General features: G+C 37.7%; 1 protein-coding gene across 1 annotated transcript; it reads left to right on the forward strand.

Annotated features, from left to right (window-relative positions):
- The first annotated feature begins 496 nt into the window (after nt 1-496).
- LOC126648862 (interleukin-1 receptor-like 2) lies at nt 497-17,617 on the forward strand. The gene is made up of 13 exons (XM_050332491.1): nt 497-815; nt 1,410-1,598; nt 3,691-3,760; nt 6,233-6,476; nt 6,781-6,967; nt 7,765-7,927; nt 9,911-9,976; nt 10,538-10,658; nt 12,714-12,862; nt 13,215-13,358; nt 14,407-14,568; nt 15,046-15,464; nt 16,166-17,617. The coding sequence occupies exons 2-12, from the start codon at nt 1,551-1,553 to the stop codon at nt 15,435-15,437; spliced, it is 1,746 nt and encodes a 581-aa protein (XP_050188448.1). The 5' UTR covers nt 497-815; nt 1,410-1,550; the 3' UTR covers nt 15,438-15,464; nt 16,166-17,617.
- The last annotated feature ends 515 nt before the right edge of the window (nt 17,618-18,132 follow it).

The raw sequence follows: 18,132 nt of genomic DNA on the forward strand, positions 1-18,132 counted from the left end.
AGCAGACTATTGAATAAGCAAATAAATCAGCTGATATCCTTGAGATGCTCCCGCCAACAGCCCCCATAGTCTCGAGGGGCTCTTTCTCTTCCAGGACCACGGTATCTTCAGCTAGGGAGGTTTGCAGCTGTCCGTCCTACCCCAAAAAACCCAAACCCAAACAAACCAATCAACCAAACCAACCAACAAACAAAGGCCAGCCACCTCAAGTCTCGCAATCTTTACTTGGAGGATTTCCTGGGGCGGAGGCTGAGCCCAGCCCTCGACAGCGAAGGGCTGGGGAGGATGGCTGAGGCTTGTCTCTGTCAGCCGCGTAACAGGGCGGACCGCGTCAGCCAGCCTGGGATAATCCGAGGAGGAGATTCGTAGAGCTGAGCCGGTGGTCCTTCTTTGCTCTGACGACCCGCTTTTGGGGCTGGGAGGTGGCTCAGGCCGAGGTGGTGCCGCGTGGGGGAACAGGGCTGGGGACAGTTCAGGAGTGGGAGTGAAACCTGTTGTAAAAGGTCAGCGCTTTCCGTGGCTCGCTTCCTGACAGAGAGCTTGAGAGAGCCTGTTCTCTGCGTCTGGATCTCGTTCCCTGAGTGTGGAGGGCGTCCTGAGAGCCCACTGGCGTCCCGCACCTCCCAGGAGCTACAGCCCCTTCCATCGTGTCCAGGAGTACGTCAGAATTTAAAAGAAGGATATTGAAGAAATATTTCCTGCCGTACCTGCTGAGGGATGCCAGCGTTTCACAGAAAACCAGCTACAGTCGCAGTGCTGTAACTACATTCCGGAGTTGGGGGGTGCGGCTAACCCAGCTCTTCTGCATCGCCTAGGTATGTCCAACAAAGTATTTGTAATCGTTTTCTCTAGATCAAAAGTGAGACATTTGATTAATCTCTCCTGAAGAGGCATGGCATGCCTTGCAGATAATAGAAGCATTTAAGGTAATATGAAAACATAGTGGGGGTTTTTTTATAATTTAAAATGTTCATGGACTTATGTAGCAGAAATAGTGTGATACTCTGACTTGCTGTTAGTTCCCTCAATTCTGAGGACAGGACTGTTGTATGTTTTAATATGTCTGTGTTTTTGAATGAGATATTCAAAGAAAAACTGCCACAAGTTTGCCAAAAACAGTGAAATCCATGGTACTTTGAAGTTCTGAGCAGACTCTTTTTTTTTTTTTTTTTTTTTTTTTTAGCAGATCAACTTTGAAAGGACTAGAGAGCAGAGGAAAAGATGGCTAAATCAATTTAATGACAGATTTTAATGAGAATTATACCTTACTATGTGCTCTCGTGGATGTTGTAATTATAATTCAGGTGCATGTATCATTAAAAACCTCTTTCAGACTTTTCTTTTGGTGGGTTGGTTATGGTATGCTTTGCATTTTTTTAACTCAAATTGATAAAAATATTTCCTTTCAGGGTGAAACTTTATGGACATGGCCCCAGATGCCTGGAATTTTTTCTCCCCTCCAGAAAATTTGGGCAAAGATAACTCTAGCTGAATTCTGTTGTGAGTGGTCAAGCTCCACAGGCTGGTTGTAAGCTCAAGATGTGCACAAAATGACTGGGAAAAGGGAGAAATTTACCTGTTTAACATGGCAGAATGTGGTAGGAAAAACATTTACACTTGCTTCTGCAGTCATATGTTTGTTATTTTCACCATTAATTATGTGAATGCATGGACAAAGCAGGTCCTAATTTTTCTGTTGTGTCTACCTTCCACAGAAAGGGAAGTTTTTCACTGTGAAAAGTAGGAAACAAGAAGGAGTCTCCTCAAAGCAGTTTGTGTATATGGTTTTAAACAAGGCTATATATATTTGCAAGTCTTCCATGTTGACAAAAGGGCAAGTTATAAATTTAAACAGATAGAAAGAACATTGAAATTATAGAGAAGAAGGATGCTGGAACTTTCTTTCCAGAGGTGGCAAAATAATACTGCTGCATGTGCTGAATCTACTGCTAGGGCAAAAGGCTGCTTCAGAGAGCTCACATGAGACAGAACACTAGAGTGAGGTAATGTTGTAATAGAAAAGAGTTTATGAAAAAACAGTGTTTCAGAGAAGTCATACAGTAAATACCTGGTCATAAGTGGAATCTATTCAGTCTTGATTTATCTTGAAAGTATTATAATGGAAATAATTTAATCTTTTTTAAAATAAAAACTATAGATTTTTCAGAGCTACTGTCCCTCACAATCAGTGAAGAAAGTTGTAGGTTTTGTACAAACACACATAACGCGCCTTCAGTGCTTTTAATGGTTTGTGTATTTCTATGCTCAGCATTCTTGTGGGACTCATTCCTTTTTACAGCTAGGCAAGAAAAAACCTGCCTTGTAATCTGAATGAAAATTTGCAATGAGGGAGGAGGAAAGAGAAAGGGAAGACAGAAGAAAGCAAGCAGGCACTGCAAGAAGCAGTGTGGATGACTCAGTGTATGGCACACCTCTGAGTCAGTTTGGTGAAGTAAGACACAACAGCTAGAAGTGTCATCTTTTACTATTGTAGAAAATGCTGATCAGCTAAGAATTCTTCACAACAGGATGGGGTTCTCCTGCTCATCCTTTAGTTTGAACAGTTGCATTTGTCCTCTCACAGTGCTGCAAAAGACTGTGGCAGATAGAATAGGAAAAAAGCAGTAAGGCAGGTCAAGTTAAGGAACAGCTTGTCAGAGGCTTGCAACTAATAGATTCTTCTCCAAGCACATTAGGGATCAGAAGACTACTAAAGAGTCCTGATAATCATTCTCAAATGTATAAATAAGCAGGTAAAACATAAATGCTTAGATTTTCAGGTGAAGGAAGATCACTACTGGAGTCCCAAACACATCTTCTGCTCAGCATGTATTTTTAATGATCCAGACAGAAGGAACCTGTTGCAGTGGCAGAATTTGCCAACAAAGCAAAGCTATTCAGGATAGAACATGGAGATGTAAATTGCAAAGAGTGGCAGAAAGATGTCATGATAGTGAATGACTGGGTAATAATAACATTTGAAATTTTTTTGTGGATAAATATAAAGAAAATTTAAAATGAAAACATATGGACAAAATCCTAACATCACATGCTCAGCAGCTGACTGGGTTTATTTGATTCTTAGCACTCAGTGACGAGATCTTGGAATTTTACTACATAGGCCCATGGAAATATCATGTCAATATTCACTAGTCCTCAAAGAATAAAGAGGTGGTTAGAAATTATTAGGAAAAAAATCCAGAAAAAAGCAATAATTGTTTTAGCTTATAAATCCATAGTGCACCTATGTTTTGAAGACTATATGCAAGTTCTGTCCTCCCCATTTCAGACAGGCTGTAGCATAACTGGAGGCAGTGGTGGTAGCATGTGGCAAAGATATTCAGAAGTATGAAATCAGATTCCATCTAAGGGGCAGTTAGAGAATCTAACACTGTAGCTTGGGAAAGCAAGAAGTTGAAAGGAATGTGCTAGAGATGTAAAAAACCCTGAGTGCTTCACAAGCTGAATGGGAAATATTTACTTACTTTTTTTCTTCTTGTGTAGTAATTAGGAGATGTTAGGTAAAACAAGCGGGTAAGAGGCTCAAAACAAGTCAAAGGCAACTCCTGTATTTTGCGTGTCTTGAATTAACTGTGTAATTCCTGTATTAACTGTATTAAATGTTGACATTAAATTGTGGAAGTTCATATTGGAAGCCACTAATTGAAAGTTTTCTTTCCATTTCTGTAGGGAAACATGACAGCAAAACCACTGTTTTCATGTAATATTGCAACAGCATTTCTGTCTTTAATTATTGCAAGTAAGTTTATTGGCTATGGAAGGTTTTGTTCTGAAACTTTTTTTTCCACTCAAGTAATACGAACTTTCTGTGAAAATGGCTGTAAAAGTTAATTTGCATGCATGCCAGTGAGTTCTTTTAAATAGTCCTAAGAGCGAGGACCTCTCAAACACGTGTTATTTCATGTAGTATCTTATCACAAAATTAGGTTGGAAAGGAACTCCTGAGATTATGTAGTCCAACCTCACTGACATACCCCAAGGTCAGCTAGAGCAGGCTGCCCAATACTGTGTCTAGCTGGACTTTGAATATTCCTGCAAATGGAGATTCCATGACCTCTTTGGGCAACTTGTTCCAGTGTTTGATCACCCTTACAATAAAAAAGTATGTTCAGATTGAATGTTTTGTGTTTCAGTTTGTGCTCATTGCCTCTTGTCCTCTCAGTGAGCCATGCTGGCAAAGTCTGTCTCTTTGTTTTTTGTTCCCTCTCATCAGGTATTTGCACACATTGATAAGATCCCTTCACACACTCTTCAAGCCTTTTCTTCTCTAGGCTGAAGTGTCCCTGCACTTTCATTCTCTCTTCAAGTGAGAGATGCTCCTTTCCCTTAATCACTTCTGTGGCTCTGTGCTGGACTCTCTCCAGTAAGTTCAAATCTAGCAGGTCCGAATGCTCCTCAGGACACTCTTAGCCTTTTTTGCTATGAAGGAGCATTGATGGCTCATGGTCAGTTTGTGGTCCAACAAGACCCAAATGTTCTCTGAAGATCTACTTTCCAGCTGAATGGTCTCTAGAGTGTCCTAGGGCCTATTACACTATTTCAGATTATTTAATTGCAGAAAAGTGTTATCAGTTCTTGTGGCCACAGCATTTCATAACCATCACAGTTATTGTGGGGCATTCAATACAGATATCTGAGTAATTCAATGTTTGGATAAGTAATTTGGAGAATATTTATGGTGAGGTGATGTGAACTGTGGATGACACAAAATTATCCTTTGATGGTTGAAACTCATGCTCACTATGAAGGTGTCTGGATATCAAATATTTTAGTGATAGAATGTCAGTAAGTAAAATCAAATGGATGTGAAGGGGCATGGAAGGGTCATACACCTATAGCAGAAGCATGTGTACTGTACATGTGTGATGAGAGCATAAAGTTAATTGATAACCACTTGGGAAAATGATGTTTGGTATCTCTGGATGCTCTTTGGAATCATTAACTCTGTCATCAGCGGTGAGCAGAAAAGCAGAATTTTTGGAAAGCAGCAGAGTAGAAAGCAGAAAGCTTCATTATGCTACTCTGTTACCCCATGGTAAATGTGTATCAGTTGAACTGGGCAGTTCTGGTCATTCCACCTCAGAAAGACTGTTTCAGAAAGGGTAGGGAGATGAGTGACAGTGTCATCTGATATGGGATGGCTTCCATATGAGAAGTCACAAAGTGAAGGAGATAAAGAAAAGAAACAACTGAGGCAAGATGGGATGAAGATCTATAAAAATACCATCGACTAGGCAGATGAGAGAAAAATTACGTACCATTTTTCATACCAAGAAATGCATAATACCCAGAAAAATTATAAAAGCCAGTGAATAGTTTTTAATGAGAATACAAGGGGAGAGAAAGGGGCCAAAAGCAAAGTATTACTATATTTGTTGTATTCTCCTCTCTTTTGCATATTTGGCATTGGTTGTTGTCAGTGCCAGAATTTTGGGCTAGACAGATACCTGCATGACTCTGTGGCAGTTCTTACATTCTAACAAAGCAAGGAAGTTTTGGTAGATATAATACTGACTTAGGAATGGAACCATGGTATCCAGGGGTGGTGCCTTTTTTGTCATATTGCAAAAAGAAACTCAAAAAAACCCCAAGCCAAACTCATGGTGTTGCTCTTTTCCTGTATGAGTCTGTTTGTGTCAGAAGAAAAGAAAATGAGCTCATTGGTGATTGCAATATTTCCTCTCTAAATATTCATGAAATGAAGGGTGAGTTGAAATTTCCATTGTAAACTTAATATTTGTGCAACATGATCTTTAACTTCAGTGTCCTCTTAGGACATTTGAGTATCAAAAGCATAGTCTGTTTTGAAAGATTACTTTGACTACATTCAAGTGAAGGTAAAAATAAAGACCTTAAATGTGAAATTTGTGTGCATGTGTGTGTTTGTCTGCATGCACATGCAACAGACTGGGAAAAAACAAGTACTGTACTAGTTTGCATCTGAAGTTAAACATGCAAGTCTGCTGCAAACATTCTACGGAGTGTAAATTTTGCATTCAAATAATGGTATTTCATTTCAGTGGCACAACTGTATCTGTATACCACTGGGTAGTACTCTCAGCTGGAAAGGAATTAAAATTGTATTTCAGTGGTTGACTTGAGAGTGGAGGTGAAAACTCCAATTAACTTTATAAATGTGATCAGGAAATAAGTTCAGTATATTCTTGTAGGGTGTTTGAGTTTTTCTTTAATATCTATCTCTTTCTTTCAGAGAAATGTGAAGCCTATGACGTGATGTTGGGGCAAATTCTTGTGCCTGATGGACAGCCTCTTGCTATTAACTGTTCACCGGAAAAGAACTTGAAAAGTGGAAACTACAACTTAACATGGTATAAAGTTGGTAACCAGACAGCTGTGCCTAGAGACAAACTGTCTAGAGTGCATCAGCAGAAGAATTTAATTTGGTTTCTTCCTGCAATGTTAGAAGACTCTGGAGATTATGAATGTGTCATAAGGTGAAAATTAAAAAAAAAAAAATTACAGAAATGAGTTTCAAAATAAGTAACTTTTAGAAAGCAAGTAAAATTATGAGGGTAAGAGAAATGCTAATGAAGAAGAGAGAGTGCATTCATAAAAACTAACTTAGACTGGGGAAATTAAGTCTAGTTTTGGGTTATTTTTCCTTGTAGGCAAAAGTAAATATATTAAAGAAACCGTAAACTTCTTGTCTTCTCTTTCTTCTCCAAAAAGAATACCATATATTTTTGAGTTGCAAAATATGCCAAATAGGTTAATTTAATTATGTTCTATTAATTGCAGAAACTTGACAAGCTTCAAGAAAATGTGTACAAAAGTAACAATTTTTGAGAAGGTTGATGGTTTATGCTTAAATGAAAAATTTGCTGTAGAGGAGGTGGTATTCACATCATCAGCTGCAAAGGTTGTGTGTCCACACTTGGATTATTTCAGGAATGAGAAGGATATTCAGCCTGTTCGTTGGTATAAGGTGAGAATGTGGTGATTTTTACTGCCTTATAGCTGTCCACTATTTAAAATAAAAACCACTGATCTTCGAAAATTGGAGCAAAAACCCCAAAGAGTTTTTGTAAAAGGGAGATAAAATTTTAAAAAAAAGAAATCAACAAAAACTAGAAGAGGATTAAGACTTTTTATCTTTTAAAGGTGTATCGGGTTTTTTTGATTAACAGGGTAGAAATTCAGTTTAGGTGTAGGAGCACCGTTGACCCACGAATCCATCAGGGGGCATCTGTTTACCTGCCAGCAAAACGCACTCGGAGTTTCATGGAAACAGACTTAGTGTGAGGTATCCATCATGTGCTCAGTATTGTTCTATTAAATGGTTCAGTTTCACGTGGTTCACGCTCATTTAAAGGCTCTTTCTGGTACAACAATGTAGTGCCTTCTGCATAATTCCTGCCTCAGGCCCACGTGGTCCGAATGGTACCGGTAGTATTTAGGTTCCTTAGAAAATTAAATGTTATTATTGAGTGGTTCTTAATGGATGAACACTTCTAAAAATCCTGACAATTGCATTTTACTTTCTTATTTCTCTAATATCGAAAGTTGTTTTCCAAAGGAGATGAACTGGGGTATCTTTGAATTCAAAACACAGCTGAAATGAAGCAGGCAGTGCTTTTTATTCCACTGCCCTTGCCTTCCCTCAGCCTCTGCAAGGCATCCATCCCAGTGCTGTGGTCCACTGAAACTTCAGATTGTATTAAAGAGAGAAACTATGGAAATGTACAGTAATATGAATTAACAGAGTTCTCTACACATTTTTAGGACTGCCAGCTGCTGGAAGGGAAAAGGTTTGCTTTCTCAAACAGTGATCTTATAATTTTCAATGTGACTGTACAAGATCAAGGAAACTATACATGTGAAACAACATGTAACTACAATGGAAAACAATTTAACATTTCACGGGATGTCAGTCTGATTGTAGAAGGTAAGTAAATAATTTCATTGCGTTTGTGCTCATAGACCAAAGCAGAAAGACCTAATCAGTGGATAGACATGCTTAGGGCTACTGGTTTTCACCTAAATGTGAAGGAAATAAATGCTGACTGCGGGTATTTATACTTTGTCTGTTGTTGCCAGCATATTGAAGATTCATTCTCCTGTTCAAAGTTGCAGTATATCAAAGCTCTGCTGCCCACACCAGCTGGCAAAGTCTCTAAACAGATGCCCTGTAAGGCTTGGTGGTACAATACTTTCTATTGTATTCTCTATCCTGCCCATCTTCCTTCTTTGTCTTTTACATTATTCTCTTAATGCAAGAGCAATGAACTAAACCAGCCCAAATAGTGGCAATGTCTTCACTCTGTGTGTACCATCTGTTTCCTTCAAACCTTTGTCTCTTTTGCTTTTGGTTTTAAGCTGCTAAGCAAAAGAACTTCTCATCTCTGATATTGTGTGTGTAGCTCAGTAAACCCTGATTTATCTCAGGGACCAACAGCACAACAAAAAATATAACAGATGGTGTAGGTGTAAAATATGAAATCCTTTGCTAGCACAGCATCCTGAGATTGATAATGGATCACTGAAAAGACTGTGCTATACCAAGGTAAGCAATACAAATGCTGCTTTTTGCATTCCAGCTAATGAAAGGCATTTTAAGGTTTACTAATATATTGTATTACTATTTAATTACTATTTAATGGTTTCTTTTTGTGCTTCCCTGTTTTGTCTGTGTGCATATATATGTATATATATGCATGTATTTAAGTGTGTGTGTGAACATGTGATGAGAGTATGTATCATATTTATATATCTGTATTAAGGGTGCGGCGCTATCACCGCCGAGACCCGGGTTCGATTCCTGGTCAGGACCACTCCCGGGCAGGTGGAGCTCGTTAGCTCTTAAAGGCAACCCACCTACGTCCTAAGGACCTCGCTGCCACCGTCCAAGCTCGCTTGGCCCCAGCAGATGAACCTTAGGATTAAAGGGTGGGCTCAGTTCCGCGCACACTGTGTCTCACCTAAAAAATCCAATGCGCAGGCTGGAAGGTGTAAAGACCTTCCCCGGATCTTCGCTCGCGAAGACTGGCCATTATTATTATTATTATGAATAAACAAAATCTGAAGGACATTTCAAATGAAATTATCATTCTGGTCTTAAAAGCTGTCCCTAGAACTTCTCTCTTAGTGGAATTTTGGCTTCTAGGTCTGAGTAGAAACAAAATCGTATCACTCTGCCATAAGTGACTGAAGGTAGCTCACTAGTTTTTAAAGATTCCAGCTGAGCAAGTTTACACTAAAATGATGGTTTGGAGTCCAGACAATAACGCAGACCCAGTTTTCAGAATGGGAAGGGAAGGATATATTTGGGACAATCCTTCGTACTTTGCTAGGGGACTCAAATGAGGTGCTTTGCGATTTATGTTTGTTAATTTGTAGACTTGGAGAGTGTCATATATGTAGTCTTAATTGTAAACATCTAAAAGTGGTCACTGGTATTGTACTTACTTATAGATGAAGCTGTGGGAAGAACTTTAAGGTCTTTAACTGGAGTATAAAAATTAAATTTCCCCTTTAGAGTAGTAGAAGTTTAAAATAGATGAACTGCACTCTAAAAGCACTTGGCTCCAATTTGTATCTGTGTGATGCTGGGTGACAGGCTATCCAGACCTTAGAGCAGCAGATATTTGCCCATACTCTTCTCAGCACCTGTGCATGCAATACTACAGAATTTTTGTGCCATGGAATAGCCAGTCCATCATGAGTGTGTGGAGATTAGAGACATTACATTTTGGAAGAGAGAGAGTGCAGTAATGTCAACTTAGCTTCAAGTCAGAAGTAATGACTACTGAGATATGATACTTTCAGTATTGAGTGATGTTTGTTATAAAATTGCTGACAGCCTTGTCTGTAGAATAGACTGCAACTGCCCTAAAGGTTTTCTGAAAAGCCCTTTCCTTCTTTTGGTTAGTGAGCCAACCAAAAAAGCCTCCAGAAATATCTTACCCAAGAAACAACTCTATTGAAGTGGAACTTGGTAAGTAGTTTTCTCTATGAGAAAATATGAATTTGTATCCTAGTGAAAATTTATACTCAAGGAGTGCCCTGTTATGTGTTTTCTTGTTTTGTCTCTTTGAAAAAACCCTCAACTAATTCAGTGACAGCTCTATTTCTCTTTGTTGATCACCCAAAGGAGGAATATTGAGGGGTAAGAGGGAAAGAAATGAGGTGTGTTGCTTACAAAATCCTAGGGAAATTTCTCAGATGCAAAGAAAATTATAGGGAACCCAACTGATTATCTGTCACATCTGTTGCTTTCCACCACTCTAGAAAAGATTCTAAGAACAGATCCATCTCAAAAGTGCAGGCAAAGTGATACCCCAGGGGGAGACATCTTCCCGGATTCAGCCTTTTCCATCCCACCCTTCTCTTTCTGGATCTGCAGATCACTGAGTATATGGACCCTCTGTCAAAGTAACTTTCTGAAAGGGTTTGGTACCATCCTTAGCTGGTCTGTGTGGGAATCAGTGAACAGAATTGTATAGACTTTCATTAGGTTATGGAAATTAACTCTTTATTTTGTAACAAAATTTTATAGGCTCGCAGGTTACAGTGGATTGCAATACAACAGGTGCTGATGGGTATGAAGTGTTTTGGACAGGCAACGGTGTGTATATTGATGTATTTTATATGAGCAGAATTTTTGCAAGTCCCTATGAGTAAGTATATTTTCAGACTAGAATATACTGTGTTGGCAACGAAAGTGGAACTTTCTCCCTTTGGCATTAAAATATTAAGCAACATTTTTCCCTTGCTTTAAATAGCATTCTTTTAAAACACTCTAATGCTTGCCTTCCCCAATTCACTTCCTGCTTTGAAATAAAAACTTGAAACGTAGGAGGCACATGGACTTCACATGAGATTGTGCTTTTCTTGGTCATTGTAAAAAATCTGTCTTAATTTCCAAACTTGGAAAAAGCTGTTTTGTTACAGTCTCATACTTGTAATGTAAACCTCTTTTGGTTGCATCAGTCATGTCCAGGTACATTATCTTCAGACTGACTCTCTTCGATGTGTTCTCCTTTCCCTTCATATCTGCCTCTGTGAAAAGTCACAAGAGGACAAACCTGTGCTTTACAGGAGAAATTGAGATTTCCAAGTTTAAGAGCCTTGAGTTAGAGAAAGATAACAGACATCAGCTGAAGGGCTAATGGAAGACTTCATTGGGGGCATTTGTCCTGAAGCTTAGAGGGCTGAGAAAAGAGAGACAAATTTCCAGTGATGAGTTGAGTTTCGGGAAGACTTGGACTGAGCAAAGCATGAAAAGGGCAAGAGGGAGACAAGGTGATGGTGAAAAGCAGGTTAAATGGAGTTAGTTAGGAGAGAAGAAATTATACCTGACTGGAAAAACAACTTAAATTGGAGCAAGAGGGAAATTTAAATTTTCTTATATATTGGAGATTGGGAAATAAAAATTGCAGGTTTTTTTATCAGCCCTTATCTCATGGTGGTTCTGTGTATAAAAAATGTGGTAATTTTTTTAAATTCTCAAGCAATATCTATGACCAAAAAACTGATGAAGCAATGAGAATGATATCTTCAAAGTAAGAATATAGTTGTGAGAAATAAGTATTCATCATAAAACAAAGGGAGAAATAAAAATCTGAATTATTTGGGTACTCACGAAGAGAAAACACTTGCATAAAAGTAATATATTATACTGTCATAAAGAATTGTAATGCCATAAAAATTTGGGTCATAATGCAGAGGCACATGGTCACTGAATCGATACTGTAAAAACAATGTTATTTTTTTTACTTCCTAGAGCTTAAATGGTCATCTTTGCAACCATTAGTCATTTGCATTAGTGATGTTGATTTATTCATTCCCTGTTACAGTGTTCAAATTACTGTAACTTTTTGCTTAGAAAGTGATTCATGTGGTCCTTTATATGCCCTTTATGTTATGTTTTATTTTGCATTTTAAATGATAACTACACTATGTTTTCAGGAAAGAAAGCGGACTAGTTAGTCAATTTTGCATTTGAGGTCTATGATTAACCAAGGTAGTGGTATCCCACATTTTGCTGGTGGTTAAAAGTTTGTTTAGTTCACACATCAGTCACATGTCACAGTACACAACTAGTTAGTATAAGTGCTTTTATGCCCTTGTACAATGCATGGGGGATAATCTGGGTTCTCTTAATGGTGCGACCTTTCACAACCAGCAGTTACAAGTCTGTTCTGATCCATGGGGTGAAGCACCATTTAGACTCCAGTCCCTGTAGCTGGAATCACACTGTGAATTGGTGGTGTCTGCTGCATGTCACCACCTTTGATGTCCTCCTTGTCCCAGAGCTGCTGACCACAAGGTTATGCCTTGTTCCAGGGCCTCTTTCTGTGTCATGTCCCATTGTGGAATCTCTCTGTCCATCTACTCTTATAGGAGTTGGGAAGTCTATAACAATGGTTTTCTTAGGTTTGTAAGGTATATTTTTGTCCTTCAAACTACAGAAAGTTTATATTCCTTTGGGGAAACACAGCCCCAGATAAGGTAATGTCTTGGTGTCTTGATGTTTTCTAATACATATGCTAAATGTCAGTATGAATGTCTGACTGTTCAGGTTTCTTTCATGCAATGTAATTGCTCATCTGTTGTGAAGTGTGGTTGACGTTTCAGAGGGATTTAGCCATTGTTGTGCTGCGGATGTTAAGAGATGAAGCCATTCCAGAAAGGGCTGTGGCTTATGGTTCTATTTGTCACCTTCTTGACAGGGAAGAAACTTCTGAGGATGGACGCCCTATGCATTCTGTGAAGCTAATAATTTCAGAAGTGAATAGTGAAGATTATGAACAACCATTTGTCTGCCAAGCTTCAAATGCCTTTGGGGAGGTTGCATCTTATATTATATTAAAGCACAGAGGTAAGGAATGCTGGTTATCTTTGGGGCCTGTGATTGTCTTTACTTCCCCAGAAAGTGTTTTGATACCAAATTCTTTGTATTGTTTCAATAGAAGACAGGTTCATTACAGTTTGCAGTACACATGCATGTGCCTGTGCACAGGGAAAGTCACTGTAGTAGTGTATTTAACATTATTTTAAAACCCAGGTAAATAGAAATGAAAAACAACATGAATAATATTAATGTCATCATATAAATAATAAATATGAATAAAATAAATGGATAATATTCAAATTTGTATTGCATTTGTGTGAAAGATCAGATTTGGACAAATTCAGCATTTAAAAAGCAATCTTCTTATATTTTTGTGCAGTTCCTGATATACGAAGATGGCTGACTGGAGTGCTTGTCTCTTTGTTAATTTTAACATTTATTATTTTAATAATCTACAAGACTTTCAAGATTGATTTGGTGCTTTGGTACCGTAATTCTGCCTGTGCTCTTACAAGTAAGGAAGGTATGTGAATGTATATAAATGTAATTATCCTATCGAATTTTTTCACTTGCCATTGCTTCTGAGCAAAAATGGGATTATTTAGTAGAATGTATGTGGAACTTTCATGGGGAATTTTCAGATACACACAAAGACATTTTTGGGGGGCATTTTTAAAGTCATATGGGTAAAATATGTAATGATTGAGGTAATAAAAGTGTAATATTGAAGATAGTCATGGTGAGATAGGCCAAAAAGAATTATAGGCTATTCCCAAATTAGCATGTTCTTTTTTGCTTCTCTGTAGTTTCTTTACATGTAGCGATATGGTCACTCTGATGATGAACAATAGGTGTCAGCAGAGCTACATCCTGTAAACTAGCTGTTTAAAGATGTGCATTAAATATTTACTTTGAGAATCAGACTAGTTTCTCAGAGATTAATTTGTTGAGGATTTTTTTTTGTTTTGTTTTGCAATTTCTCCCTTTTACCCACACCTTCCTTCTAAATCCTGTAAGTTATGATGTTTACATGCCAAAGAGAAAATTTGCTACTAGTTCTGTGTTCTAAGTTCTGTGATTCTTCTTATGTGTTTTTATTTGCTGTACTGTAGACAAATACATGAAGACAGGTATGAAAAATTTGAAATAAGAACAACATCATAGGTATTTTTTGTATCAGTGCTCAGAATTAGACTGTCTGGAGTTCCCCATAGCTTGAAAGGGAATGGATTACATACAATGATGTAGTTAATGTTTACTCATGGCTGTTCGAAATGTTTTCACAGAAAAGTAATTTCAACTTCTGGGGTTGGGAGCTCCTTCCTGCAGGCCTTAGGACCGGCATCCAGCTCACTTTCTGCCTCCTCCCTCTCCATGATGGGAAAGGAATTCAGATTCAGTGGCTGATCATCTTTCTTTTTATTTGTAGAGCATTTTAGTTATTTGAAGTTATTCTGTCAGATAGGTGAAATCAGGCCCCCATTATTGTTTTTAAACACACCAAAACGGAACTTTGCAATAAAGGCATTTCAGATTTAGTTCTTTAACAGAAATGTTTGTGTTTGTTTTAGATGGGAAAATCTATGATGCATATGTCCTGTATGCAAAAAGCAGTGAAGGCAGAAGTTTCTATTGTCTGGAAACCTTTGTTCGTAGAATACTCCCAGATGTTTTAGAAAAACAATGTGGATATAATCTCTTCATATTTGGAAGGGATGATTTACCTGGAGAAGGTATGCTTTTATTAGTAGAGTTATTAAATTGTCTTTTGGGACATTGTTCTCAGCTCAAAGTTTATCTATACAATTAAAATCTACATCTTTTGAAAAGAAAGCTGTATTTGTTTATTTTTTAATGGATAATTTGTCCAATAGACAATTTATTTCTTTTCTTTTATTTCCTTACTAAAAAGTTTGTTCCAATGTTATGAGGGTCAGCACTTTCTTTTTATTGATGAACAAATGAGGATTCAACAGCATTAATAATATTGTTGAGGGTTTTTGAATGATATCTCCTCCTGGGGACTGAAGAAAACTAATTTTTTGTCAGTTATGTCATGCAGTGGATCATGAATCATGAATGACAGCGTGAAGATCTTAAACCTACCAGTCCTCTGAGCATCACCTATTTGCAATTTTAAAACTAAGAAGTATTTTACATCAGTTGTAAAGTTTCTATGAAAACTTTGATCATTCCTTTATTACTTACAGCTGTAGTCAGTGTTGCTGATGAAACCCTTAAGCAAAGTAGAAGACTGATGATTATTTTGGGATCAGAAACATCTAGTTGCTGCCTGCTAGAAGACACCTCTGAACAACAGCTAGCTATGTATAATGCTCTCATCCGCGATGGGATTCAAGTGATTCTTATAGAAATGGATGAAATACAGGACTACACAAGCATGCCAGAATCAATCAGATACATTAAGCAAAAACATGGAGCTATCAAATGGAAAGGTGACTTCTCAGAAAAATCATGTTCAGCAAATACAAGATTCTGGAAAAAAGTGCGCTATAAAATGCCAATCAGGAAAAAAGTATCTTATTCTGAAGTGTATTTATTGCCCTTAACTTCGAACAATTCTGCAGCAAAGGGAAGTTAAGAAGCACCTGTTAAAATAACACTGAAGGTAATTCTGAATTGTGATGTTTCTTGCACAAAGTCTTCATATTACAAACTAAATGTTTTCTTTGAGATGTAAAAACTACTCATCCCTTCCTTAAATCACACCTTAAAAGAAAAACTTTGCACAACTTTATTTCTGTTCTGTTTTTTTGACAGTGACATAATTTGTCGTGATAGCCTTCATTAGATATGAGGAGTAAAGGTTATGGTGATGGTGGTACACAATTAAATAGTCACAGTCCACGTAAATGTCATGTGAAGAAGGAGCTGTCAGGTCCATTTTTAAAAATTGAAATTGCAGTTGATAAATTAAAAGTCTGTTTCTATCATCAGAATTTTCCTAGTCGTTCTGTTCCACTTCTTGTTACTTCTCCATGACTGTCTGACTTCCTCATTGCTGCAGGAAAGCCTGCACTGTGCAAGCCTTGAGGTCTCCTTCTGAGCAAAAGGCCTTGTTCTTGTTTCTTTAAAGAGTTGGGGAAATACATGACATAGCACATATATTTAAAACTCACAACACAATGTGTTTCAGCTGAACAGTTGGTACCACGTGTGTTCAACAAATGGCTTTTTAAACATTTGTTGAATGATTCTGTGATATCAGGAAACTGAAAATACTTCAGATTTTTCGAGAACTGGAGGTTCTAGAATGTGCTGCTACTCTGAAAACCACTTCTCATTCTGTGCCTCTAACTGCACACACAGAAATTCACTGAGAATCCATCAAAGGACTGTGCTTGGGCTGGGTTTCCTGGGGAGAGTGGAAAATGGCCGGTTCTGAAACATGATCAGATGGTAACGGCAAGAAATGGTATCTTGTCTACTTGTGAAAGAAAAAGTTAGAGGTATGTGCTTATATCAAACTGCTTGGAAGCAGATTGGTTTTTCTGGACTCCAATCCATTGTTCTGTGCGCATCACCATGAGAAAATGGCACGCTGCTTCCTTTTCAAGGTTGTCTGAAGCAGCAGAAGTTTTCACGGTCCAGCCTTGAAGAGCAGCATCTGAATGCAAAGATGAATTCTGCTTGTTTTTTATTTTGTTTTGTTTGTTGTTCTTTTCTGAGGTTAAGCAGGTTCTTACATCATGTTTATTGCTAGGATAGCATCTGTCACTTGATTCTCAGAAGTATGTATACTATAGAATATATTCTTCATTGGGCTGTATTCATGGGAGAGAGAAAGAAAGATCAGGGAGTAAAAACAGATATTCAGAGTGAAAGATTTGCAATAGCATTTCATGGTACCTTTTTCTTTAAGAATGTCTAGCAAATGCTACTTAGGAGCAGTTTCTCATTCTCTTGATGTGGGGTTTACAACTGCATAATTTTCCACAGCCTTGACTGACTTGAGACTTGTTCTGAGTTGTCACCATGAGAACTGAGAACAGGATAGATTCATAAGATGAGGTACTATTGTTATTCATGTTGAATCACTTTTCTATTTAAAAAATAAATTTAGGAACTTGGGTAGTTTAGGTAATCATTATTGTCAAATTTTTACATTGTGTTTAGACCTAGACTTGCTCAGGAAAGTTTTGAAAATTGCATTTTCCTTCAAAGATTTTTTTCATTTATGTTTAAAACCAGAACCCTCTTATTTTGCATGTAGAAGGGGAAAAGTAATAAAGAAAAGATGTTGAAACTATGCTGGATATTTTCAACCTTCTAATCTCATGTGCTTTGAAATAAGATTTGCAGTACTACAGAAAAGTACATTGATTTGCATGGAGTTGTGCTGTTATTTTTATTTCTTCTGTGAATGTGCTGTTATGATTTCTGCTCACTTTTTTCATAATTCTTTTCAGAGGTTTGCTACAATATTCAAGATAAGCCTTTTCCCATTTTCCCACTAAACAAGACTCCTAAAGACTCTTAATTGAAGACAGATAAGAGTCAGAATTTATTTACCTGATACTTTCAAACAACCACATTTAGTATAATTATGTAGATATATTAGTGTTCTTGTGTGAAAGTGAGTGTGGGATAAAGGTTTTGGTCATCATGGTAAATTGTTAGCTAACTACTTGAATGCAGCATGACACGAAATGATTTATCCTTTTATCATGGGACTTAATTTTAAAGCTGAATTTTGTCTCTGTTTTCTCTCCTTGGAAACTGTTTTTTGCAAGTCACAGAGGAAAACACACTAATTTTTTGTGGTCCAATAAAAGAGGTCCCATAGAGATGTATGTACTGATTGCTCTTTATTAAAAAACCCCCAAATCTCAACAAGTCCAGAAATGATTAGTTGGCAAGAGGTTTGCTTCTGAAAACTAGGTAGCATCAGAAGGAAAAGGCAAATGCAGAGTAGTCTGTGAAAGAGTATTTGTTTACCACAGTCTAGTAGGTGTATTTCAGTTTGTTGTTGTCATGGTTTAGGAATGGTATTCACCAGTTTAGTAGTCCTGCTAAAACCACACCACTGCTTGCTCCGCCTCCCTCTCCAACTGGAAGCACAAAAGGCAAAGCTCATGAATTAAGAACAATTTACTGGACACAATGAGATAAGAAAACAAACAGTGTCAGCAACAATATTAATAACAAAAGGTATACGATTAAGAATTGATTTACATATAAAGCCCAAGACAATACTGATTGGCTCTTCCCCACCGTTTTTTCTCCCCACCGGAAGGAACTTCCTTCTCTGAAATCAGAGAGAGTCCCTTTCCCGC

The sequence above is a fragment of the Myiozetetes cayanensis genome, unplaced genomic scaffold, assembly GCF_022539395.1.
Source record: "Myiozetetes cayanensis isolate MyiCay16 unplaced genomic scaffold, myiCay2020 scf5-8, whole genome shotgun sequence".
In the NCBI taxonomy this organism is placed as follows: Eukaryota; Metazoa; Chordata; class Aves; order Passeriformes; family Tyrannidae; genus Myiozetetes; species Myiozetetes cayanensis.

What these genes read in the sequence shown, in the direction of transcription:
- LOC126648862 (XM_050332491.1), top strand. Translation starts at nt 1,551, where the DNA reads ATGACTGGGAAAAGGGAGAAATTTACCTGTTTAACATGGCAGAATGTG. An exon ending in CTCTATTGAAGTGGAACTTG is followed by an intron (nt 9,977 to 10,537) that starts GTAAGTAGTTTT and finishes AAAATTTTATAG; the next exon opens with GCTCGCAGGTTACAGTGGAT. An exon ending in ATTTTTGCAAGTCCCTATGA is followed by an intron (nt 10,659 to 12,713) that starts GTAAGTATATTT and finishes CCTTCTTGACAG; the next exon opens with GGAAGAAACTTCTGAGGATG.